Genomic DNA, 26,654 nt, shown 5'->3' with positions numbered 1-26,654 from the left:
TGGTATTTAGAAGGAGGGATACTGTAAAAGTGGTGGCAGTATCAGGTGCTCTGTTCTCGATATTGGTATTTAGAAGGAGGGATACCGTAAAAGTGGTGGCAGTATCAGGTGCTCTGTTCTCGATATTGGTATCTAGAAGGAGGGATACCGTAAAAGTGGTGGCAGTATCAGGTGCTCTGTTCTCGATATTGGTATTTAGAAGGAGGGATACTGTTTTTGATTGGGGCTAGTAATATAGTTGAGGGCACTGACTCTGGACACACTAGTGGAGCGTGGATAATTATGTGGATATTATTCCAGTAAATCATTTTACTCTTGATTACTCTTTTATTGGGTATTTTATTTTAGTTGAATTGTAGGCAACTTTACATTATTCTGTTAGTGTTATGAGAACATGCTAATAATTATTTCAGCTATGAAATGCGTTTATAAATGCCATGATATTATCTGTTTTGTGTATAAATAAATAGCGTGCTTTTGTTAAATAAAATAGATACGGATATATTTTACCAATAAATAAACCACAACATAAGCTGGTTATAAACCCATACATCCAACACAACATATCTCTTACTAAGTTATACAAACCTATCTTATTAAACGTAAATCCAATCAACTCAATCAAAAGGTGAAAAATATTTGGTCCAATTTCAGGGTCTTGTTGGTAAAAGTCTTGGAGATTCTTAGATTGGACAGTTTATACACCGAATTTGGTTCGAAATACAGGAAAAAAAGAAACGAATAAAAAGGGACATGGTCTCAAGAATTTAAAGTTCAAGAAAGAAAGAGACTTTGAATCTCCTGTAGAATATCCTGGTTAATACCAAAAGAAACAATCCCAATTCCCATTTCACACTTCCTTTAGCAGTTACAAATTTTACCAAGTTTGACTCAAATAGTATTTCGATGGTAGAAATTAGGTTCAAAGTTTACTGTTAAGAGATAGTACATTTTGGCTTATTATCAAAAATTATGAACAGGAAATTAAAAAGAATAACTTAATCTAGTTTAAATATTAACAATCTCCATTTAAAATTGTAATAGTCATATTATGGGCATGTCTTAAGTCTTTATTAAGAAACTGTAGTTTGTCGAGTAACATTCAATGACACTGTGAGTATTCAGTAAACCAAAAATCCGTCAAAATATTCAAAATAAAATTTAAAATTCGAACATCATTCATAATACACGAACAAAATAAAATTGAATTGACATAATTTAAATCTAGATACACACGATCACCCAGCAGCTATAGTCCTATGCTGTCTCAGTTTCGACTTGGTTGCCATATAAACGTACATCCAGAGCGTGTACACGTACGAAAATACACTTCTCAGCGATCTTATTATCACCTGAAATGGAGAGTTGATGAGATAAGACAATTTTGTAACTTTTTAAGTATATTCAAGAAGCAGATATCTCAACGCAGAATAGGATCTGTTTCAAAATATTAGTCGACCTCGATACTAGCTTTTGAACAGCAAGTCTACTTAAGAAACTTTATATCTAGAGTCAATTATAGAAGAAGTTTTCGTCGTTTTAATTAGTCGTTTTGGTTGTTATAAATTCAATGTATCCCGCATGGTAAATCATTTCCTCAGCCAACAATATTCTAGACCACGGGGTCAAACGGTCACAAGATTAATTTGACGAGGCAGGTGTATTGTACATAACTAACTATAAGGTAATTGATTATAAGGCCATGTATTAGGTCACAAGGTCAAGTATACTAGGTTTCTCAAATTAATCTTACAGACGTCGAAATATTGAAAGATGTTTGAGATTTAATATGATACTTATATTTGGAGACCACCAGCACCTCCGCTATCTATTTAGAGGCCCGGGGTCCAATGAGACAACACTTTGATCTCGCTAAGGTTGACACTTCTTCACTAAACAAACTTTACTTTAGTTTGTGAGAACTCATTTGTACGTGGCCAATATGTTGTTATCACATTTATTATATAGAATAATATATAGAATAGATTCTTTAATGATATTACCAATACCATTATTATTATTATCTAAATCAGTATAAGATGAAGGACACGTACGATCTCTTATCTTATTATACTATTATTATACTTTATGTTATAGTCAAGCTCTCAGACTAGTGTTCAGTATTCCTAGTATTTTAGAGTCGGGTATTAATGTTAGGACCGAGACGGTCGAATTTTTGTACGAGATTGATAAATTTATAATGCTAACTATTAAATTATAACGCAAAGAACCGATTACAAGTTTGAAGCATCACTAAATGCCATCGCGACCACATGACTCCCTCTGTTATAATGCACGATAGTATTCTACAATCAGGTACGGACTAATGCCACTAAACCATTATAAAGGACAATCACAGCTCAGTATGTGGTTTTTTGGCGTTCCAGAAAGTTCTTTTAGTCTTTATCGATGCTGCACAGCGTAGTGAGGCTGCAGACGTGACCACTTGACTAGCTGGATTTGTACCATCCCCTAATTTTGTGCTCTGACGCAGAGACGAACGGCAAAATTAGAAATAAAAGGGCAATGAAAGCATTCTACGACATAATATTATAAAGATTCATTGAATCCTCGCTGATCGTTTGACTGCCCAGGAAAACCCATTTCAAAAGGGTGTTATTATCATACCTTTGTAAATCTGCCATTTCGACCGCCGGCCCTACCCAGGTTAACGGCAACAAAGGAAGAGTAAATGTGCCAAGAAGGTGGCTAATAGCCAAGAAGATGCGTTCCACCGGGTTTTAAATTTAAAATTCGGGACACGTTAAATGTTACAGCCAGAAAGAAGCGACTTTACAATTATTGTTTGTCTGTACTCTGCTGAGATATATGGCGAAAGCGGCTGATAGGATTGCATTTAAAGGCTAAGATACGCCCGATTTCCTATGATTTCCCATTTGCCTATTCAGCATTTGCTGCTTGGAATTTATTTACAATCAACTTAGATAAAGTTGATCTATCCAGTTAAATATACAAACGTAATTAAATATAGGACTTGTTGGAGATGCGGTAGTGTCAAAAATTGGATTCTTGCGATTGTCTTAAGAAGCTGGACCTACTGTCCCACTCCCTGCAGAGGCGGAGAGAGCGATATATCCTGATCCATACATCGTCACCTATAAATTAAAATAGAAAAGGCTTATGTCGAAAAAAGTCGTTTTGAGATAATGCATAAAAACCTATTTATGGAAATTAACTTTAGGATAGGCATTTGAATTTGATTTCTATGTATCCTAAATGGAAAGAATGACTGGCCGACACTCTGAAAATGTTCCTGAAGCTTTTCAATTAATTGGGGTAGTTGATTTAATTTTGACATATGCCCATTAAAAAAAACATGTGATACATAGGCCCCTCTTAATTAATTGAAACATCTAACATGTGAGAATTGGTACAGGGCGGTAATCGTACTGTAGTGCGACACGCACTCTAGTGCGACACGCACTCTAGTGCGACACGTACTCTAGTGTGAAGTCCGACAAAAAAAACCCTCTGTCGCACTACAGTACGTGTCGCACTACGATCCAGGTAGCGTACTCTAGTGCGACAAAATATCCTGACTTATTTCCAAGTTGAGGTCACATCCTATCCTTCTTATGGACCATTAAGTGATTCGTCGGGTCGGTTCACGTCACTTATTGCGAAGTGATCTTGCGAATACGATTCGTTGGTTCATATCACATGTTTCGAAGTGATCCACTGATCATAATTCCTTCGGGTCAGTTCAAGCCACGTATGCAGTGTGTGATCCACTGGGTAACTCGTCAGCAGCATATTATCCTCATTCCTATCACACGCACCGTATGAAGGTATGTATATCTCCAAGATTGGGCGACATCTGTCCGACAGCGACATCTGTCCGAAAGCTGAATTAGGGATTTCGGACAGATGTCGCTGTCGGACAGGAGTCGTTTTTGGCGACATCTGTCCGAATTTCGGATCATATTGTAATTTCGGTTCACATTCGTATTTCACAAGCTCACGGGTAATCTCGTGACGTTCTAAAGCTGATGTGATCCCTTAAGATCTGATCCATCGATACGTGATTGACTAGTTGAGAACAGGATCGTGCTAGCCGTACCCTAACAAGCTGTCGATCACATCACAGGACATGAATACATATAGGACAGCAGTATGGAGATCACTTATCGCAATCCACAATGGCAACCAATCTTCAGTTTATCCCTGGACGCAAACAAGGCTCGGAGAACCCTGTCCTAAATGGCTTCAGACACGCCTTCCTGGAAAAACGACGACCCTCTACCGCAACCTGTTCGAGGAGATAGACACCTGGGCTTCTGGGGGCTACCAACCACAATCCATCCTCATGGACTACGAGCTCGCCATTCACAACGCAGTTGCTTCCGTGTGGCCCTCCACTACCAGAAGCGGATGTAACTTCCACTACAAGAAAGCCCTCCTGAAGCATGTTAAGCAGACCAACATCTGGGAGGAGTACCTGACTCCAAACTCTCCTGTTCGGGATTTCTTCGCGATGACCGGAGCGATTGCCTACGTACCGGAGACTGACGTCCCTCGAATCTGGAGACACGAAAACACTTGGATCGGGACATCAACCACCAATCCTAACTTCGCTCCCCACATGTGGAATCAACACGAAGCTGCACAGATGAGGATTCCTCGCTCATCCAACATCGCAGAAGGTTGGCATCACGGATTCCATTCAATGCTGTCCTGCTCGAAGCCCTCAATTTGGAAGTTCCTTGATTGCCTTAAAGCAGAACAAGCCCTTACAGACGTGAAGAAAACCAAAAGAGACGGGCGGGAATTGCCTGAGCCTCGTGCACCCAAATGGATCCGTTATGATTGTAGATGATTTGTAGATGATTTGGTAGTAAACTATGGCTCAGATCATATCTCAAATTGGACATGTTACGTATACAATTTAGCAAGTAACAGTTTAGATCATGTCTCTAATTGGAAATGTGTCGTATTGAAATCAGGTCACAATTTCGGACAGATGTCGTTTTTTTCTGGTACCCTGATTCGGACAGATGTCGCTGTCGGACAGATGTCGCTGTCGGACAGGAGTCGTGTTACCTATCTCCAATTGGGATAACAAGTTCATATGCTTGGGCCAATTTTTATTGAATGTGTAAAGTGTTTCGTCGCACTTTAGTTCGTGTCGCACTACAGTCCAGGTAGCGCACTGTAGTGCGACAGTGTCGGCCTTGAAAATTCTCTGTCGCACTAGAGTACGTGTCGCACTACAGTACGTGACCCGTACAGGGCTTATGTGTACATAGGTCCTTTTAACTTTCAAATTTATATCTTTGAACATCACATTCCAATAATTTGTTTGGGCATATGTTGACTTAGGCCCTTTCTACCTAAGTCAACATATGCCCAAATACCTTACTGCAGTGAGACTATGGATTATGGAACCTTTTCCCACGACAAGTGAAGAGCCTAATTGCGAGTATCACTTGATGCCTCGTGTCCATGCTGTTGATATGTTAAAGTGAATATAATGAAATCCGCCCTCGTGTCCACCATTTTAGGAAAGTCCTCGTGTCCTACGCCCTCGTGTTCTCCGCCTATGTGTCCTCCTCCCTCGGGTCCGGTTCCCAGTTCCACGGTTTAACCAATAAAAGGTCGATATTTTTTTGACTAAACTGATACAACACGTTTAAGAGACATTGGAAATGTCATCCACAAACAGTCCCTATCCATGCTCGTATGTTGATAATATTTAGAGTATTTGAGCTACTTCTTGAGGTACAAATCTTATCTTGCTAAAAACTTATTTATTCTTCGAGTTTTTGATACACGAAATATATTCAACCACTAAACTTCGAATATCTCACTTAACTTCAAATATCTCAGAGCAGTATGTTAACAAGGCTTGACCTCTAAAACTCCCTTGGATCTTTACACTAAACCATCAACCAACGACAACCAAGATCCAATATTCACACTTCTCACAAGTGGGACAGAACTCCTTTATAAACGCAGGCATCTCCTTAACAAAACAAGATGCTCCCCTCTAACATCTCCAACATCGCTCTACATGGGATCCAGAACGCCGCACTACACGACACCTGGATAGGATACCACATCTTCATCCTGCTAGCATCTCTACTAGGAGACACCACCATCCTCATAGCTTCCGTAAAGTACCAGGCACTGAAACTGAACAAGCTGATCGTAGTGATAATCCACAATATAGCGGTATGTAACCTCCTGGTAGCTGTAACAACCGTGTTACCCAGAGCAGTGTCCCTTATAACCCAGAAGTGGGTGTTTGGGAAGGGGCTGTGTTACCTGCTCGGCTACACTTACAACTACTTCCACACGGTCAGCGTACTCCTGGTATGTGCCATGACAACCACCAAACTCTTCGTTCTAAAGTTCCCGCTAAAAACCAGGTTTCTGAGTTGGTGGCATTCTCATGTATCATGTGCAGCTGTCTGGATATCAGCTTCCTTCTTCCTACTCTTGCTCTTGCTGGTAGATAAGGACAATGTTAGGTTCGACTTCAGGTCTTATGGGTGCGACTACTTGTTCACTTCCCCCACGTGGGCCAGGCTGATGCCTCTACAAATAACCCTGACTATGATAATCCCCAACCTCGTGGTTGTAACCTGCACGGTGATCATGATACTGCACCTGATTCAAGCTAACAAACTCTCCCGGAAGGTAGGACAATACCCCAGGTACCAGGGGATAATAACTGCTGTTCTTACTGCTGTGGTGTACGGTATCTTATACCTGACCTTGATTCTTTTCTGTGTTCTACCAACACCCTTTATAGGACACTTCTTTCAAGATGTTATAATGACAGACTCCTGAAGAGTAAATTCAGAAAGCTTCTGAAAGACCGGCCTAGTATTCTGTACAAATACAGTATACTTGATGTCAGCGACATCCTTGACATCACATTTAACGTGAACAGGTGATCACTGACGAGTGATTGCTAGGGGGTCTTGGCACATTAAACCGGTACAGGTATTAAACCCCCGAAACCGGTGTGCCAAGTCATCTGCTGATGATGTTCACATAACATTATTTCCTCTCTCCTTTATTCCTTCCGTCTTTTCTTAAACTTACAGTTCAGTTACTTTATTTCACCAGGTCTACCTAAGGATCAATTATTCTTTGGTGGGGTTTCACTTCTGGTATTGGCTTCATTCCTGTTCCTTTTCCTTATTCTTTATTCTTATTTTTTATATAGTTTAATGAGACTGCCCTACGCAATATACCGGCTAGGAGAGGACCATGTTCCTGTCACAAACATTTACTTCCACCTCCACTTCTACAGACTGGCAGTCTCACTTGCTTATCTCAACACACTGAGCAACTTCTTCATCTATAACTTCGTGCCCAGTTTCAGAACTTTTGTGTGGTCACGATTAACTTTAGTAGTTCAGAAGTGGAGACAGTTCAAATCTAATCTCCAGCTGCTGGAAGCTTATCTGCAGTACTTTTAGAATTTATACACTATGTTGCTGAGTCGCAGGGAGTGGGGAGTAAACAAACTACTTTGTTGCTGGGTAAACAAACTACTTTGTTGCTGGGTAAACAAACTACTTTGTTGCTGGGTAAACAAACTACTTTGTTGCTGGGTTAACAAACTACTTTGTTGCTGGGTAAACAAGCTACTTTGTTGCTGGGTAAACAAACTACTTTGTTGCTGGGTAAACAAACTACTTTGTTGCTGGGTAAACAAACTACTTTGTTGCTGGGTAAACAAACTACTTTGTTGCTGGGTAAACAAGCTACTTTGTTGCTGGGTAAACAAGCTACTTTGATATAAATCTCACATATATTGTGGATGTTCTTTATATTTTGCAATAAATGATGAAATAGTGACCCCAGTATACCAAATTTTTCATTTATCCGTTTGTTTCGTTTCTTCATGGAAAATATTTGTATTGATTGGAAACATAAGCTCAATTCAGGTGCGACAAATCGCGAATTCGGATATAAAATTGCATAGAAATGTGGAAAGCATACGCGCAGTGGCGTAACGTTGCCTGTTGGCGCCCCCTGCCGAAAAAAGCGCCCCCCTGTTGGCGCCCCTCCCCTTTTGGTGCCCCTCCCTAAAATTGAACAAATTAGGTGATTTTAGAGAATACGCCGGTAAAATCTCTAAAAAAGTGTGTATCTAGAGCAAAACGCGCAGTTTTGCTAGTACTTTAGTTAAGTTTTCGAAATTGTCCCACATTCAAACGACGATTTGGCGCCCCCCTAAGACGGCGCCCCCCTGCACAGCGGGGTCAGCAGGGCCTTTCGTTACGCCACTGCATACGCGGCCATTCTGCAACCGCTGCAAATAAATAATATCTCTAATGGCACATATACAGTCCTCACACTTGACATGGATAGTTTATACAGCTTTAGACGAATGTGGAAGGAATCACAAATTAAGTTTGGCCACTTGAACCTACTCTAACAGATGCAAGGCTCGAAGTCAGTCTCAATAAATAATCAAAATTTCTTGAGATGAACGTATATAATATGATCAAATACTCAAATAGTTCCATTTTGATGAAAAGTATTCGAATTTGCTAATTTAATTCTAAACCGAGCCGGTTTTCTGGGTAGTATACTCAGCAGCTGATTCTAGGAGTCACGTGACCTATGGGTTGGTATCGGCCCAATTAGACACGTCCTAAACGCTCACGTGACCAGTTTTACCCGCACAATACGCAGTGATTCTGTGTCGGTACAGTGAAAGAGTAAACAACGGTTAAATCAGAGGAGAGAAAGAGACTGGGGGATCTATTTTTAGTAACTGGACTACATCCAGGTTTTACCCATTCCGAAAGAAATTATAATTGGTTTTGAGTTTTACTTTTAGTTTACGTCGCTCCCTTTCTGACATTACGCGTGAACGAACGCACCCGCGTCCCGCACCCACGGATTTTTTACTTATATTAAGGAAACAATCCTTCATGTGAGCTCTCCCATTGTATGATCTCCCATTCACTGTATGACTCTCTATAACCACATTCCACATTCCTTTATCTTTTTGCTCTCAGTTGAAAGTCAGACTTCAATTAATTTGTTTCCCTACTCTTGCCGAAGGCAAAAAGATCGTAGGGAATAAGTAATCGGGTTTGGATATATGAGGTGGCCCGATGAACCTACGGTGTCGAAAAAAGTCTGCTCCTTCGCAATATATACCACTCCCCTATAATTAAGTGTATAGGAAGCGTATGGTATGCTGCGCGCGACGAATGACGATAGCCATGTGTTAATTAATTACAGTGAAATTCCTCCTTCGCAAAGTTATTTTCTGGATTTATTAAATGTTGATGCGCGGCGCTGCATTGGTGAAATAAATTGTAAATTTTTACCATGCACGAATCCTTCTCATTTACAAAAAAAAACATTGCATAGTAATTAGTATGTAAATATGTTGCACTTTTTTCCAGTCACATTTTTCACTCAAAAGATTTGATGGTACAAGTAGTAGTACATCGTAGGGAAAATTGATCGTGGGTGGTTTAACCGCGGCGAAATTCTTGTTTATGATTAAGTTTCAATTGGATTCGTAGCTTTAATAGAATATGACCGGATCAGCATTATCGGAGACTCTTTTTACCTCAGAAAGTGCTAACATACGCTCTCTATATCACGTGACTAGAATATAGCTCTCTGATTGGTTAGTTGTCATACGTTTCTTGCTTAACTGCTTTTCCTTGCAATTTGCAAATATTCATCATTTGGATGACTCACAAATATAAATTGGAGTAAATTGAAGTTGAACTGCATGGACAGGAGATCAATGTGTTAAGAACTTGTCTCTAGAGCGAATATTGACTTCAAGAAGTGAGACCATGTTACGATTGGTACCAATATCCCTCATAGTCTCACTACTACACTCAATAGGAAACGGTTTGAAAATTGTTTTTTTTTTATTACACTATACTTCTGTTCAACACTGCAAAAGTTACTTTTTAAACGAATGTGGACAGGAATTAGTGGTAGCTAAATATCCTTTTCTTACTCTTTAACTTTAACATCCATGTTTTAATATTTCTAATTTTTTCAGCGGGGGGATGGAAAAATCAAGAAAATGGCGTCTGGTTTCCACATATATGGGATGATATACCTCTTGAAGTGAAGACAACCTCCACGATAGGAAGTGGTGATTCAATACGTTTTGATGTTGCGCACTTATACGGTATACCGTTTGCAAGAGTTGTAGTGCGATTAAGTAATACTCCTATCTTCTTCATTCACATGTGCCAAGATGACACTGCGCTGCAAGATCTACCCGACGCCCAAAATGACGTGAGGATTTGGACATTCATTAAGCTGGGATTCAAAGGAATTGCAATCAAGTGTAACGGAGTATTGGTGGCAGAAATGAATTTTGCTGAATCAAGTCAAAATGAAAGATGTTCATCCTCAGAATGGGAGACTAGTACAGTAAGGTTCATCAAGATTCCTACTTGGACACTATCAGTGGATATTAGAGGTGGGTTAATGTTTTATCACCATTTTATCACATCTGCATATCACTTTATGAAATTGTAAGATATTTTTTTTAAATATAAAGTTGAGCGTTTAATCAACTAAAAGCGTCACTTTGTTTCAGATGTGTGTTCGGAAGGGAGCTACAGAAACTACACTATGACGGACCAGGAATGTGTTAGATGCGAAGGAAACACCTTTAGCTCAACAAAAGGTGCTGGAATCTGCTCCGACTGCCCGGATGGAACAGTCGTAAACGAGCAGAACACACTTTGTGGTATGTACCTATCATAACTGCATTTTTGCAATGAATACTAAAACTCCCATCAAGTTATACTGGTATATTGTCCAATTTACCATTATCCAATGGCTCTTTTAAATTTAAAGAGGGAATATTATAATATTTGATATTTTAAGCAATGTATCTAATTACTTTGTTTCAGATGTGTGTTCGGAAGGGAGCTACAGGAACTACACTATGACGGACCAGGAATGTGTTAGATGCGAAGGAAACACTTTTAGCTCAATAAAAGGTGCGGCAATCTGCTCCGACTGCCCAGATGGAACAGTCGTAAACGAGCAGAAGACACTTTGTATTACCAGTGGTATGTCTAGATCAAATAGAATTCTTTACCCACTATGTAGTATGTAGTATGTAGTGGTATTTCCGCATCAACTTAATTCATTTCTGGTAAATGGAGTGTTTTTGGTATACAATATGAATGACGAGAACAATATCTCAGGTTACAATATTATTCTGCCTGTGGCATGTGCTTTAGCTGGCATGTTCTTAGTTCTGATAATAGTTGCTGCACGAAAATGTCTGCTAAGAAAATGCCTCTGTAGAAACGTGGAAGTGGAGTTGGAGGCTGAATATATCAACGCTGAAACCGTTGAACTGCAAGCAAGGTTGCCTCCCTTACCATCTCACGTCCCTCCAATACCACTGTAAGGTGCAAGCTGCAAGAAAATTGAGGAACAGAGAGCAGCAACTTACAATGACTCAGAACTAAACTGAGATATGTTTAGTTGTCTTTTGTAAGAGTTTGGGGGAAAAGGCTAGAGCCGCGAGTTTTTGACTTTTCGCTTTATTAAGCGCCAATTTGGGAAACGAAATGTTTGCAGTAAATCGGGGTTTAAATTTAAAACTTAATTGCTAGGAACTATGAATTAATTTTATCTATATTTCGGTTTTTCAAAAGATTTGTAAATGATTTAATTATAAGTAATAATATAGATATTACAGTGTATTAAGAGTTCAGCTTTATCTCTCTACCTTTCGTATCGATTACATATTTTCGGCCATTTTTATATTAACTTTAGCACTTTACATTATTAACTGGGAATATACATGCATTCTGGAGTTTAAATTATCACCATGCCAGCCGCTTTGAAATTGAATAGAAGTCTTAAGTTGTCAAGATAAGCCATAACTAGATAAGAGGTGACTGTAAAACTATAAAAGTTTCGGATAACAAACTCACTTCAAGTTCAATATCTGAAATATCTGACCTGCATGGGGGTAGGAGGAGGTTGACCGTCGTGCATATAGAGAATGTAACAGTAGGCGTTCTGAAAGTGTCCCATGATGCTGTAATAATGAGGTATGAACTCGCAGCACCCAAACCCCAGGGATTCGTAGAACTTTATAGCGTGCTTGTTGGACGCTAGCACGTGCAGATAGACTCCTTTTACTTCTGGCAGGGTTTTCAAACGGGACAAGATCTCTTTTACTAACACAGATGCTATACCTGCAAATTGCTGGGTGTTATAAGCAGTACTGTGTCACGATTTAGGTTATCTGTTATCAATAAACTGTACAATAGCTGAAGTAAAAATCGTGACTTAAGATAATATTTCCTTGTGTTTGAAGACGTACCCATACGGCGGAAGGGTTGTCTGACTCCAAGTGTCATGATATAAGTCAGGATACTATCCCTCAATTGTGCTCTGTCAAGGAGAGCTATCTCGTCCGGAGAACAAGACTTACTCTGTCTCAACTGAGAGGGGTCGGATCAGGTTATTTAAGTAGTCCAGTCATTTATGAGATTTGCAGGTAGATGTCCTTGAAGATGTTAAATGACCAGACTAAAGGTGGTTGTGTATGATATAATCAGCCTATTAAAGTTCATAATGATATTCTATTGTAAGCTATCATGAAGATTTTTGAAGCAATGTCCTGTTGTAAAGTTGTAAAGTTAGTGCACATCCGAAAAGAAAGCGAAAATGATAATTATGGTATAGTAGATCGTGGAGTGATAAATTCTGAATACCATGAAATTGTAGTTTATTACTCCATCAGAACTGAATAATTATAGAACGAATAAATGAGACCCTGGATGAGCTAGGAGAGATTATAGCTCCAGTAATGAAGTAATTATGCAATTATGTAATTATGTAATTATGTAATTACCGGATAATTACCTCGGTGACAACAAGTCCAATGATGGTGTCCTCCTGGACGGCTGCTAGTGTCATGTACCTCTCCGTGTCAGTGGTAATATCATGATACCAACTGTTCGGGTACTCCACCGGAAACCACTGTAAGATAATGGGACATGTTGCTATGTATCATGTCATTAATATGTTACTCTTATATAGATGATAATATAAAAGAGCACATATCGGCCTGTACGAGCCTTATGAAAAATGCCTTATTCCAAGAAATACGTCAGTAAGCTCATCACCACCTTCATTATTAGTACTAAGTAATTTTTACCACCATAATTAAAGAAATGAGGTTTAAACCTAAGTATATTGAGACGTAATGAAACTTAAAATACATCGACTCTGTTACATCGTTTCCTCAAATTATTTTTTTATATAGTAGTGTTGATCGGCCTGTACGAGCCTTAGGAAAAATGCCTTATTCCAAGAAATACGTCAGTAAGCTCATCACCACCTTCATTATTAGTACTAAGTAATTTTTACCACCATAATTAAAGAAATGAGGTTTAAACCTAAGTATATTGAGACGTAATGAAACTTAAAATACATCGACTCTGTTACATCGTTTCCTCAAATTATTTTTTTATATAGTAGTGTTGAAAGTATTAAAAAGTATATAAACTCCGAGTCTATGCTATAGAGTAGAATATAAAATTTAATAACCCAAACAATAACTATATAATAAGACCTGTAATAGTAACACAGCTAATTGTGCTGATATTCACAACCAGATAAAAATAGTCAATATACCTGAGTGTGGAGATATTTGAGCTGGGTCACGTCATCAGCCCGTAGAGGTCGGAGCTTGTAGTCCGGATATTTGGCGGCAGTACTCCGCATGCAGTCCACCTCCACTACAGCGCACAACCACCCAGCTCCCTCGCGAAGCGTTGTGCTCTCACTTTATCGCACGTCCGCACTTTCTACCGTACTTCTACCACGTGCAATGTTCGTCTTGTCTCGCACGTGTGTTGGTGTGGCTCGTTCTCCCGAGTAAGATCAGAGTTTCAGGCCCATAACGACAGAGAGGGTTCAATCGAGCTAGAAAATAAGTTTTACTGAGAGATGTGTTGCAATGAAGTAGCGTGGAAAATGTCAAATTATAAAACGTTGCAAATACTCGGTCACACTGCAGTTATGGGTATTGGTAACTACATTTTAAAAAGGGTGTTGAGCAACACCTGTACAGATCACTATGACAGAATCGCAGCGATGCAGCCGTCCGTGATCAAAGAGCAGCGAACCTTATAACGACCTTATAACCACTAGTGGCCGCCATCCAGGCACCAAACTAAAGACAAACAGCAATAACTTCCTAGTGTATTACTAGTATCAGTACACTCTTACACCCCTGTCCCTTGCACTGGTATGGAGATTATCCATAACTCGATGAACGATTTACTTAGTGTCAAAGCTAATGTAAGCTTTACCCTTCGCAACGGTTTGCTCGTCAAGTAATTTAAAAAACATTAAAATGAAAGTAGCTGAAGAAGGCTAATTTGTGGGGAGGGCGGTTGACAGATGTTGTACATGAGTCTGCAATACCGACTACAGTAACTTCATTACAAACTGTTAACTAGACATGGCGCAACTTGTCGGACACCGCAGAGCTTGTCAATAAGTCATATTGTAATAAAGCTGGCTATAATCGAGCGAAATATTTAGACACATGTGCTGTGACGGGCCCGCTATTCGAGCTGGCATGAAATTAGAAATATGCGTGATCACTGCAAATGTTCTGAATATAATGATCACTAAATATTCTGAATATATGCATATTGTAGAAGTATTATGTTCTAGAATATATAGGGCTGATAATACGATAATGTGCACCTCCATTGGAATGCTATTGGAACCACATTTTTGACACCAAGTTTTAACGCACTGAGAACTGAAGTCATACAAACAACCAATAAAAATACAAACAAAAAGGAAGAATATGCGAAATATTTGAATGATTTAGTTCAGGAATGAAATGACAGGTCGAAGTAAAGGAAACCACTGAAAAATGATACGTGTCGGGAGGATCATTGTTTGGAAGCTATGCTAATTTGTAACCTGAGCAGTGTTACACATTCACTCATCAAATAAGAAATATATTATACTGACGTCAGAATAAACTGACGTCACTGTGACACTAGGATTCCGCTTTACTTTGATATATAACTTTAAAACAAATTTCCGGCACACGCATTTTTAAATTAGACAAGTTTTGAAAACATTTCTTCTAATGTGATAGTGAAGTGGGGCATAAGAAAACAACCAAAATGCAGATTCTCAGGAAACTTTAAGTTGAATGTTTTATTTCTGATTGTTCTTGTACAATAAACATGTACAATGTACATGTACATTGTACAATGTACAATACATTTTACCGAAGAGGACACGCCCATGTATGGCGTGATCAGCAGTCCTCAACTTAGAATTTGCTCATTAAAACTGTCATCAATATCACATTTGGAGAACTAATGTAAGAGGGCATGAGCACACCACTACAAGTATCATGTACATAGCTCGACCGGGATTTGGTGATTTTGTCCCCGTCCCGGTCCCGGTCCCGGCCGGGATTTTGTTTTTAGCCGGGATTTTTCCAAAATAAAGTCGGTTTTTGAGCGTATATTTGAGCCCAAATTTCACGAACCTGTGAACATTTTCCGAAAAGTTTTACTACAACAGTGCTCTACAGTGCTTCTTAATAGTTAGATCATTTCACTTTCTCGTCGCCAAAAGTTTATTGAAAATTCAACTTTCAAGTCTTATGTGAAATGTTTATGTTACATGATCAAAATTCTATGAAAAATCTCAGAGATAAAGAGAGAGATAGAGAGAGATAGAGAGAGAGAGAGAGAGAGAGAGAGAGAGAGAGAGAGAGAGAGAGAGAGAGAGAGAGAGAGAGAGAGAGAGAGAGAGATAGAGAAAGATAGAGAGAGATAGAGATTAGAGAGAGATAGAGTAGTTACTACTACTTACTGTCAATTTTAACTTGACATGCCTCAGTTTGTTCTGGAAGATTTTATTTAACATTTAACACTGTTTCATTTTAACTGAGATTGAGAAATATTGGAAAAATCCCGGTCCCGGTCCCGGTCCCGGCCGGGATGAGGCTAATCCCGGTCCCGGCCGGGTTTTCATTTCGATCCCGGTCCCGGCCGGGATGAAGGTCATCCCGGCCCGGTCCCGGCCGGGACTAAATTTCTATCCCGGTCGACCACTGATCATGTACAATGTACAATGTACAGTGTACATAAAATGTATACCGATCTAAAAGTTTAAAAAGGAGTGGTGTTATATTGTTCATATATCACTTAAACTGTTAAGAGAATCGAGCGGGAACCTTATCTTAGCGGTAACGAACCATATACTGATAACAGTTCTACGAGAGATGAGCGGGTTAAGAGGCCCTAGTAAACCGCAAATGAGGGGGCAGTGTGGCGCAATACACCCTGTCTATTGGTACAACACTTTATTAGGGGACCATAGTACATTGGGATGTTAGAGCGATACAAAGCTCACCGTTTACAAGAGGGTACGGGAGGGGTACAGGAGGGGTACAGGAGGGGTACAAGAGGGGTACAAGAGGGGTACGGGAGGGGTACGGATGGAGTACGGGAGGGGTACGGGAGGGGTACAAGAGGGTACGGGAGGGGTACAAGAGGGTACGGGAGGGGTACAGGAGGGGTAGTGAGTCACTAGTGGTGACACAAGTGTGTACTGAGAAGTAAGTAATGAGATCTGACTGAGTAGACCTCAAGACAGGTATGTTATAGTAACAAGAGTGAGCTAAGGAGATCTCAAAGAGAGCTAGGTTCAAATATTCAGATACCAATTAGCAACTCTGATGTAATTGAAACAGTAGAGTTTTTCGCAGCTAATACGGATTCCTGCAGAAGGTCGCGTGGGAGGAAAACCAAGTTTTTCATCACACCCGAAGTGGAAATGCCATTTCTGTACCATTTTGGTTACAATTTGCAAAACGTGCAACCACGCTGGATAATTGTTGATCAGTTAACCATATGATGTAACCACCCAACAATCACTATACTGTAAATAGAACCAAAAGGATCACCTAGTACTGTGTAATCATTATACAGTGTATACACGGTATAATACTAATTGAGTAATCTCTCTCCCTCCCTCCCTCCCTCCCTCCCTCCCTCCCTCCCTCCCTCCCTCCCTCCCTCCCTCCCTCCCTCCCTCCCTCCCTCCCTCCCTCCCTCCCTCCCTCCCTCCCTCCCTCCCTCCCTCCCTCCCTCCCTCCCTCCCTCCCTCCCTCCCTCCCTCCCTCCCTCCCTCCCTCCCTCCCTCCCTCCCTCCCTCCCTCCCTCCCTCCCTCCCTCCCTCCCTCCCTCCCTCCCTCCCTCCCTCCCTCCCTCCCTCCCTCCCTCCCTCCCTCCCTCCCTCCCTCCCTCCCTCCCTCCCTCCCTCCCTCCCTCCCTCCCTCCCTCCCTCCCTCCCTCCCTCCCTCCCTCCCTCCCTCCCTCCCTCCCTCCCTCCCTCCCTCCCTCCCTCCCTCCCTCCCTCCCTCCCTCCCTCCCTCCCTCCCTCCCTCCCTCCCTCCCTCCCTCCCTCCCTCCCTCCCTCCCTCCCTCCCTCCCTCCCTCCCTCCCTCCCTCCCTCCCTCCCTCCCTCCCTCCCTCCCTCCCTCCCTCCCTCCCTCCCTCCCTCCCTCCCTCCCTCCCTCCCTCCCTCCCTCCCTCCCTCCCTCCCTCCCTCCCTCCCTCCCTCCCTCCCTCCCTCGCTCGCTCGCTCGCTCGCTCGCTCGCTCGCTCGCTCTCTCTCTCTCTCTCTCTCTCTCTCTCTCTCTCTCTCTCTCTCTCTCTCTCTCTCTCTCTCTCTCTCTCTCTCTCTCTCTCTCTCTCTCTCTCTCTCTCTCTCTCTCTCTCTCTCTCTCTCTCTCTCTCTCTCTCTCTCTCTCTCTCTCTCTCTCTCTCTCTCTCTCTCTCTCTCTCTCTCTCTCTCTCTCTCTCAAGCAGTTATTGGGCAATGTCTTGTGCAATGCAGCACAATGCAGCACAATAGCAATGATTCTTACAACTATAATACAAACTGTAATATGATTAACAAATAATATGATAAAATTAAAACCGTTCAATTCATTCCACAGTCAAGCTCAATATATATGGGCTTTACATTTATTTCTATAGGGCGATCAAGCGTTGCAACTCCAGGTTTAGTGAAACGATTAGGATAAACTAAACTCTGCCGGGCAAACCAATCCTGACAATAGCAGCTCTGAAGTAAAGCGAGTCCGTCAGATATGAGATAGTTAGTGTGGACCGTAATGAGGAGATCCAGGAAATGTGGGAAATTGCTACATAACGAGCACGTGCATTGTGTGTAAACTACACGTGTATTGTACAGTGTAAACTACACGTGTATTGTGTGTAAACTACACGTGTATTATGTGTAAAATACACGTGCATTGTGTGTAAACTACACGTGTATTGTGTGTAAACTACACGTGCATTGTGTGTAACCTACACGTGCATTGTGTGTAAACTACACGTGCATTGTGTGTAAACAACACGTGTATTGTGTGTAAACTACACGTGTATTGTTAATTGTACAGTGTAAACTAAACGTGTATTGTGTGTAAACTACACGTGTATTGTGTGTAAACTACACGTGTATTGTGTGTAAACTACAAGTGTATTGTGTGTAAACTACAAGTGTATTGTGTGTAAACTACACGTGTATTGTGTGTAAACTACACGTGTATTGTGTGTAAATTACACGTGTATTGTGTGTAAACTACACGTGTATTGTACAGTGTAACCTACACGTGTATTGTGTGTAAACTACACGTGTATTGTGTGTAAACTACACGTGCATTGTACAGTGTAAACTACACGTGTATTGTGTGTAAACTACACGTGTATTGTGTGTAAACTACACGTGTATTGTGTGTAAACTACACGTGTATTGTGTGAGTGTGTGTAAACTACACGCGTATTGTACAGTGTAAACTACACGTATATTGTGTGTAAACTACACGTGCATTGTGTGTAAACTACACGTGTATTGTGTGTAAACTACACGTGTATTGTGTGTAAACTACACGTGTATTGTGTGTAAACTACACGTGTATTGTACAGTGTAAACAACACGTGTATTGTACAGTGTAAACAACACGTGTATTGTACAGTGTAAACTACACGTGTATTGTACAATGTAAACTACACGTGCATTGTGTGTAAACTGTACAAGGTGTATAAACTACACGCGTAAATATTGTGCTGGGTGTGGGTCAAAAAACGAAATGTTTAACTTTTAAGTTGACTTGGAATCCAATGACGGAATACTCTTAAATTCTCTTAAATTCCCACAAATACCTCGGCAATCTGACCCTTAATATGAATCGTCAATAAATCTGATCGGTAGTGAAAGTTAAAGACTAAGTAAAAGGCTTCAATTTACGACAGCAACATTGAGAATTTCTCAAGCTCGAGTTAGCAAAAATTCAGACAAATTGAATCGTCTAGCTGTTGAGAAATACGCATATATCATATAATAAATAGTTGTTATACAGTAGTCCTTAGCAGTAACTACAAACTATATAAATATTAGCTTTATATAAATTATAACAGTAGTATATAATATTATAGTAAATTGCTATCAGGAGACAAGATGTACCAAGTGTTTAGTGTTTATAAAAACCGTTACAAAACAGTTTGAAGCCACATAAATAGTACATTTCGATAAAACAATATCGTACATTTAATGAGTTAATAAGTTAATAGGTCAATGAGATATCGGTTGAAAACTAACGGTTACCCAGGCGTACGAGTTAGCAGAAACTGGTGATGAATTAAGAGAACCAAAATACAGTAGGCATGAAATGGAGATATTGTGACATGCTTACACTTCTAGATACAGACAGCGTCGTGGTCTAGTAACCATGGCAACACAACACGTGGCAGAACACGATAACACGTGTTTCGAATCCCCAGAGGAAGGGAAATTAAATGTTTTCAGAGGAATATAATTAAAAAAAGCGTAAGCAGTATGTGAGCAGTGCTCAGACTTTGAGAGGGAACTCTCGACTGTTTGGGAGACGAGGAGACGAGGATAATTAAAAGAGGAGCTGTCGAGAAATGGGGTGTAGAGCGACTTCAACACCTTATGAACTAGGACACAGTACGGGAACACACTTCCCAGCCACCACTCAGACAACGCTTAAATAGAACTCTCAACTTCTTTTCACCATCTCTATTAACTCACTTCTCACACATTCCCCATTTTTCATCGGCCGCGAACCTTAATTAATTGTTTCCTTCGATTTCAGAAAGTCTTGAAGTCGATCGTTTCTTTTACGAGTGCAGTGTGCGGATAAAAAACTTAAAATTTATTTACTTATTTTGTGTACTAGTTAGTACTCGCCACAATATTATGACGATGACTGCTACCAGAAGAGTATACTCTCTATAATAGTCTATATATATACCAGGAAAACGGGAGGACAAAACCCCGTACATATTATACAGACAACCTGAAAACTGTTGTGCATATCGGTGATCGGACACTGTAGACTGTATACACTATACTGTATAGTGTATTGTACATTTTACAATATACAATATAGAGTATAAAGTATACATTCTAAGGTATACAGTATACTTATACACTATACAACGTACAGTGAACACAGCAGCTAGAGCGTGCAGAACAATAAGCCTATATCAAACTGTTAAATCTGCAGCTTTAAACTATGATGTGAGTAAGCCAGTGTGTATAGTAATGATATATAAAGTGTAGTATATAACAGGCTGTAGTATGGCTATAAATGTCACCTGGTATCACTCACTCTCCGACATGAGAATATAAAGGTTCACTACACAGAATATCTGCAACACTAAAACAAGCAACTGATATTCCTATTCGGACCACTGAACAGTAAATACGCACAATTATCACGTAAAACGGCCGGTAAATTGAATGAAAGTAACGCGATAAAGAAGACCGTGATACTGATATATATATCTCAAAATAGATCACTACAGTAAATATACTGGTACTAAAAATAGCTTATATTATCGGAGACCTCCTACCCACTACCTCTCTTACAAATCTTATTAAGTTATTAAGTTATTAGAACAATGTAAAACTGAAACCTGCAACCGCGGACAGTGTGGGCACTCCTCCTCCTCATTAATGCGGATAACAATTACCCTAATTAAAGATACGTCACACTGCTCTTCAGGAATGTGGTTGTTTCTTAGCTTGTTCCCCTGCCACGCCTTCTTTCCCACTCTCACTTCCAGGTATTTTGCTTGGTAATTTGCCAGACCTATCTCCACAACAATTACCGAATAAAATACCGTCTCTTAATCACATAAATGTAAATGGAACACTGGAATCGAATTAAAACGGCGTCAATTTAGCGGCGACACAATCACAAATAAGATCAGTGTTAAGACAGACAGACAGAGTGCATTATTAGAGTGCTGCCAGTATATGTCACACCTCACCAACACATTCAATGTGTAGGAGCACACACGTGTCACACCTCACCAACACACTGAATGTGTAGGAGCCACACACACATGACACAAGATAGCAGAGCTGGGAGATTATTTAATCAATGAGATTGATCTGATGATGGAAGCAGACATCTGTATAGTGTTAAACAGTGTAGGGTGTAGGGTGTAGGGTGTAAGGTGTAAGGTGTAAGGTGTAGGGTGTAAGGTGTAAGGTGTAAGGTGTAATGTGTAGGGTGTAGGGTGTAGGGTGTAGGGTGTAGGGTGTAGGGTGTAGGGTGTAAGGTGTAAGGTGTAAGGTGTATGGTGTAGGGTGTAGGATGTAAGGTGTAGGGTGTAGGATGTAAGGTGTAGGGTGCAGGGTGTAGGGTGTAGGGTGTAGGGTGTAGGGCGTAGGGTGTAGGGTGTAGGGTGTAGGGTGTAGGGTGTAGGGTGTAGGGTGTAGGGTGAAGGGTGTAGGGTGTAGGGTGTAGGGTGTAGGGTGTAGGGTGTAGGGTGTAGGGTGTAGGGTGTAGGGTGTAGGGTGTAGGGTGTAGGGTGTAGGGTGTAGGGTGTAGGGTGTAGGGTGTAGGGTGAACCTAGTATTGTATAACAGTATTATAGCTAAAAGTACTGATGCAGCTACAAGGTAAAATTTGATAACACGAACGATTATAACTGTAAGCTTTATGATAAAAATATAATCTTTAAGAGCAGACTGAGACATATAATGGGACACAGGAAGGAAATACTAGCCCCGCTTAGACACGAATATGACAATCTAAGTCAACACACGTTCGAACAACAACAACAACAACAACAAGAGTTCAGACTTCAGACTTCAGTAATATTCACTTAAAGACGCATACTACATATAATAACTGAATTAGGTACAAGGCTGAACTACTACACATATACCCACCCAGTAGTGAGCCAGTACACTGCCATTGTAACCATGACAACTATACACATCGTTATACGCTCTCTCTCTGTCTCTCTAATATACAATTACTGCACTATTACTGTTCACATGTGTGCTGGGGGTCCTCCAATCAGACGATCATACAGCTCCACGTGTGGGGTATCAACCAATAGGAGCCAAGAGAGAAGTGTAGGTGGTGGATGATGATAAGCGCTCGGTTCAGCGAATTTATACATTATTTCATAAAACTTGTCGTTGTGGGACACAACTGAAGAGAACTTAACCCAGTATTATATGTACACTGCACAGTGTATTGTGCTTATAGTGTATTAAACTCAGCTGCCTCTTCCAGCACCAGATTTACACAATGCACACCCTACTAAATGGCACCTTAATTATGCGAATATTCACTTTAATGGTTTTATTGACATAATTACAGTTTCTAATTTTACATTTGATTTACTCAGAAAGTTTTCCTATTTGTAATAGCCACGTTTTGAAAGCTAAAATTAGGAGCAGGCAGACCAAGCATCTACTGAAAAATTAACGGTAAACTTAAACCTTATTTCGTACAAATTATGAGACTATATGTTGTAAACGAACAAGTAACATACAAAGAAATATTAAATAAAATTATAATATCATAGAGAACATACTACATACATGTACAGAATGTATATCTGGTATATATTCCGCACGAGAAATGAGCAAATAATTTACTGTGGCTAAATTATAAACCAAGTAAGCCAAGATGAAGTATATATTTTAGATACATGCTCACAATATGTAATACTAGTGTAACCCGTGCCTACGGCAGGGATTTCGCTATCGCAGTTGATTTGCAAAAGTATGAACAGTGCAAAAGTTAAAATTGTGCAAAAGTATAAACTCGCTCAGTTGAAACCGACCCCATTTATAGAGTAAATTTAATTTTGAGAGGCCCATCACGTAATACTATAAGTATCCAATAGTAATACTTAATAGGCTCCACTGCCAAATTACCTAATTATGTACAAAGCGGTAATTAGGGGAGCTGTAAATGGGAAGAGAGGGTGATTAAGGAGAGAGTGTGAGAGGGACAAAAAGTGAGTCACTTTGATATCACATTTGCAGTACAAAACCATCAATTAAACCACTTACCACAGGCCGATTTTTTTAAAATTTGCACATTGGCTTCGACAGAGTTTGTTTGAAACTATACCGGAAAACCCATGCCAGTCCCATAACTCTTACCGTTTTCTAGATTAAACCGTTCGGAAATTTCCCACACACAGACAGACAGACAGACACACATTTTGGGATTATTAGTATTGATACATCTGAACTGGTTGTAACAAAATCTTAACAGATTAAAGAAAATGAGTGGAAAATATAGTGGACTGCTCCCTCATAAAATGATGTATAGATATTTAAAGGAAACAACATAATATTTAAAGCCGTTCCAATGTTTCGTGAATATCCTGAATACAGCAGAATACCCTGAATAAAACAGCACACCAACACACATGTTACAGTCGGCAACCAAGTAGTGATATTGTGAGGGTGGTTCAACCTATATATGATATATAGGTTGAACCACCCTCACAATATATAATATATCTAATTCATCAAGCATATACCCATAAACAGAGTATGGCATATTAAGCATGTATTTATTCAGAATATTCAATAGAGTCATCATGATGCCCGAAAGCTCTGAACTTTCGGTTGGTCATGAACAATGATGTATATTAAGAGATCAAGGCAAACAAGTAAACGATACTCTCTAACGGCCGAACCAACCCAATCTCATTCTGTAGAATAACCACGATATAATGGTCCAACGAATAAAATAATGTCAAACAATATATCTGCCCAGTGGACGTGAGGAGGTGAACCATATTTGATTTTATACGTGACGTCGTGACCGTTATTTTGGATTTTAATCTGTTAATGCACGAGAGATGACTGACGAGTGTACTGACGAGTGTACTGACGAGTGTACTGACGAGTGTACTGACGAGTGTACTGACGAGTGTACTGACGAGTGTACTGACAAGTGCAAGTGTACTTACAAGTGTGTTATGACGAGTGTACCGACGAGTGTACCGACAGTATTAACTGTTACTGTTAGTTAGTGAGCGGGTCGATGCTGCATGGAGCGGGGTAACGACTCAAACGAGAGAGATGGATATTAGATTTAGAGGGTATTGTAAATATCAGAAGTGTCCTGCGATTATTGAAACTTGTTTCTGGACGTATAAGCAACGTTCTTTAACTCGAGCACACGTCATTTGTCACTGGTCTTGACTCCTTTGATAGAGGTTCTCATTTTGTTCAGCTCAGTACTGGGACCTGACGACACTACCAAATATCTCAAATATCTGAGATTCGTCGGTGAAAACTTAAAAAGAAAGGACAAGCTGTGCGTCGGGATATTGTAAAAAGTCATCTCATACGAGCCGTCAAACTAGCCGCCGGTCAAATTATTAACACAGTTTAACCGGGACTAGGGTTGTAAAATAACTACGCTTACGCTCTATTATGAGCCGGGAGTAGTTTTTATGGGTTATAATGCAACAAGTAAATAATGCCAGCAATTATATTTAAACGTACGACCTATGATTAGATTAGAATTGAAGACTGGCGTTCAGACAGTTTGTTCAGGGTGTACCTGCAGGGTATTGCTGTAGTGGAATCCGGACTACCTGACGACAAAGAAAAGCAAACACTTCACGTGTTCTACTGAGTACACAATTTAATCAACATATAAAAGTAATAACGGCGAGACGACCAGAGGAGGCGTGATATAATGTACTTATCAAAAGTAGGCCAAAAGAGAGGAGTTACCCTTCTGTAAGTGTATCCGTGGGTAATTAATCAATAATAATAATACACAGTACATTCTGTATCTGTATAACACTGGCACTCTGCCATTCAGCATCTCATTCTGCCTGTAGTACATACAGCTCTACAATATCTTTATATATTCGAGATACGGAACTTATTACTGGCAATTTAGTTGTAATAACGGAAAACATAAGATTATACCTTTTAAGTTTGACATGTCTCCTCTCTAATTTAAAATTTAAATCACTACCTCAGGCATCAACCTCAAACTGAAACCCTGCTAAAATAAAGAGCAGAGTTCCAGAGAAGAACTCAGAATGCAAACTTGTGAAAAAATTAGTTTTGAAACGATTTTGCAAGAAATAAATAAAATGTAAAACCTAAAAAGCATTCTAAAACCGATTGCATATAATTTGCTCCTTCGTAAAATGAAAGATGATAATTTCTAATTTGAACACGAGTCTTGGAACACCCTGTACACTTTACCACTATCAAACTCTGTTCTCCTCTGTAGTAAACCCACTGATTCCCTGGAGAGTAACTCTAATGATCTCCGAGAAACCTCACCATTATGATGACATAAGTATGTTCGGTATGTTACAGACTACCCAACCTATTAGTATACTAGTACGTGGTCAGCATAATATACACTGTGGTTATTACATATTCTGTCCACTAGCCTGCTTATATCCCAACTACTAAATAGTTCCACTGATTAGAAGTATGAACTATAACTAGTGCTAGACTATAATTAAGGGGAGAAAGAAGTCTCTGAAAATCCTCTAATTGCACTTGGTTTATTATTCTATCACAATTGTTTGACGTCAAATTCGTACAGTTAACACCCGTAATTTACGGATAAGAGCCATGTTGTCGTATCAGTACAGCCAAATAGTCCCTGAAGACAACATTAACCAGAAATAACAATGAAAATGGTCATAAAGTGACCTCGACATTAGATTTCAGGCAGTTCTCTCACAACGACAAAAGCTAACAAGAAACAACGAAATGCCCACAACTATTGTCTAGATTTCAGCAGATCAGAGAATGCGCCACTCTTTTGAGAGCGGTGCCACCAGACTATCACAGAGCACGGGGGAGCCACCGTCTCCTAGCAACACCAGGCCTGAGCGTTACCTCCAGCTCAGCCAGCCAGTCAGTCACCCCGAATACCGCCGACATGATCCTCAGAGCCACTCAAATCCACCCCCTACAGCATTCCTTCTAAAACATGTGCGATAAACTCGGGATAGTTCGGTTTTCTGAAGCTGATATTTCACGCTTACCTATCGACAAGATGGGAGGTGTGAGGAGTGTTTGAGCGGAGGAGCCATAGCGTCCAGGAATCACCACCACTGTCTGGACAAGTGACAAATATGCACTTCTGGAAAAGTGCCAAATATGCGCTGTCTTCTTCTTGGGTTGTATTGGTGTGTTGTCTACTACCTTCGGCTAAATTGAGATACTGATGTTTAGAAAGAGTTAAAAACGTTAATTGGATATTGTTTATCTGTTATTATGGGGTTTTTAGCGGAATGATCTGGAAAATTGTT

The 26,654-nt window shown here is 40.2% G+C and overlaps 1 protein-coding gene across 1 annotated transcript; it reads right to left on the bottom strand.

Annotated features, from left to right (window-relative positions):
- Window positions 1-478: 478 nt before the first annotated feature.
- LOC134815378 (N-alpha-acetyltransferase 60-like) lies at window positions 479-26,560 on the bottom strand. Its single transcript, XM_063823911.1, has 6 exons — window positions 26,388-26,560; window positions 13,645-13,935; window positions 12,871-12,987; window positions 12,326-12,446; window positions 11,959-12,197; window positions 479-1,352 (listed from the first exon to the last, which is right to left on the bottom strand). The coding sequence occupies exons 2-6, from the start codon at window positions 13,732-13,734 to the stop codon at window positions 1,239-1,241; spliced, it is 681 nt and encodes a 226-aa protein (XP_063679981.1). The 5' UTR covers window positions 13,735-13,935; window positions 26,388-26,560; the 3' UTR covers window positions 479-1,238.
- Between the last annotated feature and the right edge of the window lie 94 nt (window positions 26,561-26,654).

This window comes from Bolinopsis microptera, chromosome 5 (genome assembly GCF_026151205.1).
Source record: "Bolinopsis microptera isolate Bmic1 chromosome 5, MBARI_Bmic_1.0, whole genome shotgun sequence".
Taxonomy (NCBI): Eukaryota; Metazoa; Ctenophora; class Tentaculata; order Lobata; family Bolinopsidae; genus Bolinopsis; species Bolinopsis microptera.
Note: the sequence above shows the minus strand (reverse complement) of the source record. Positions and strands in the feature narration are given on the sequence as shown.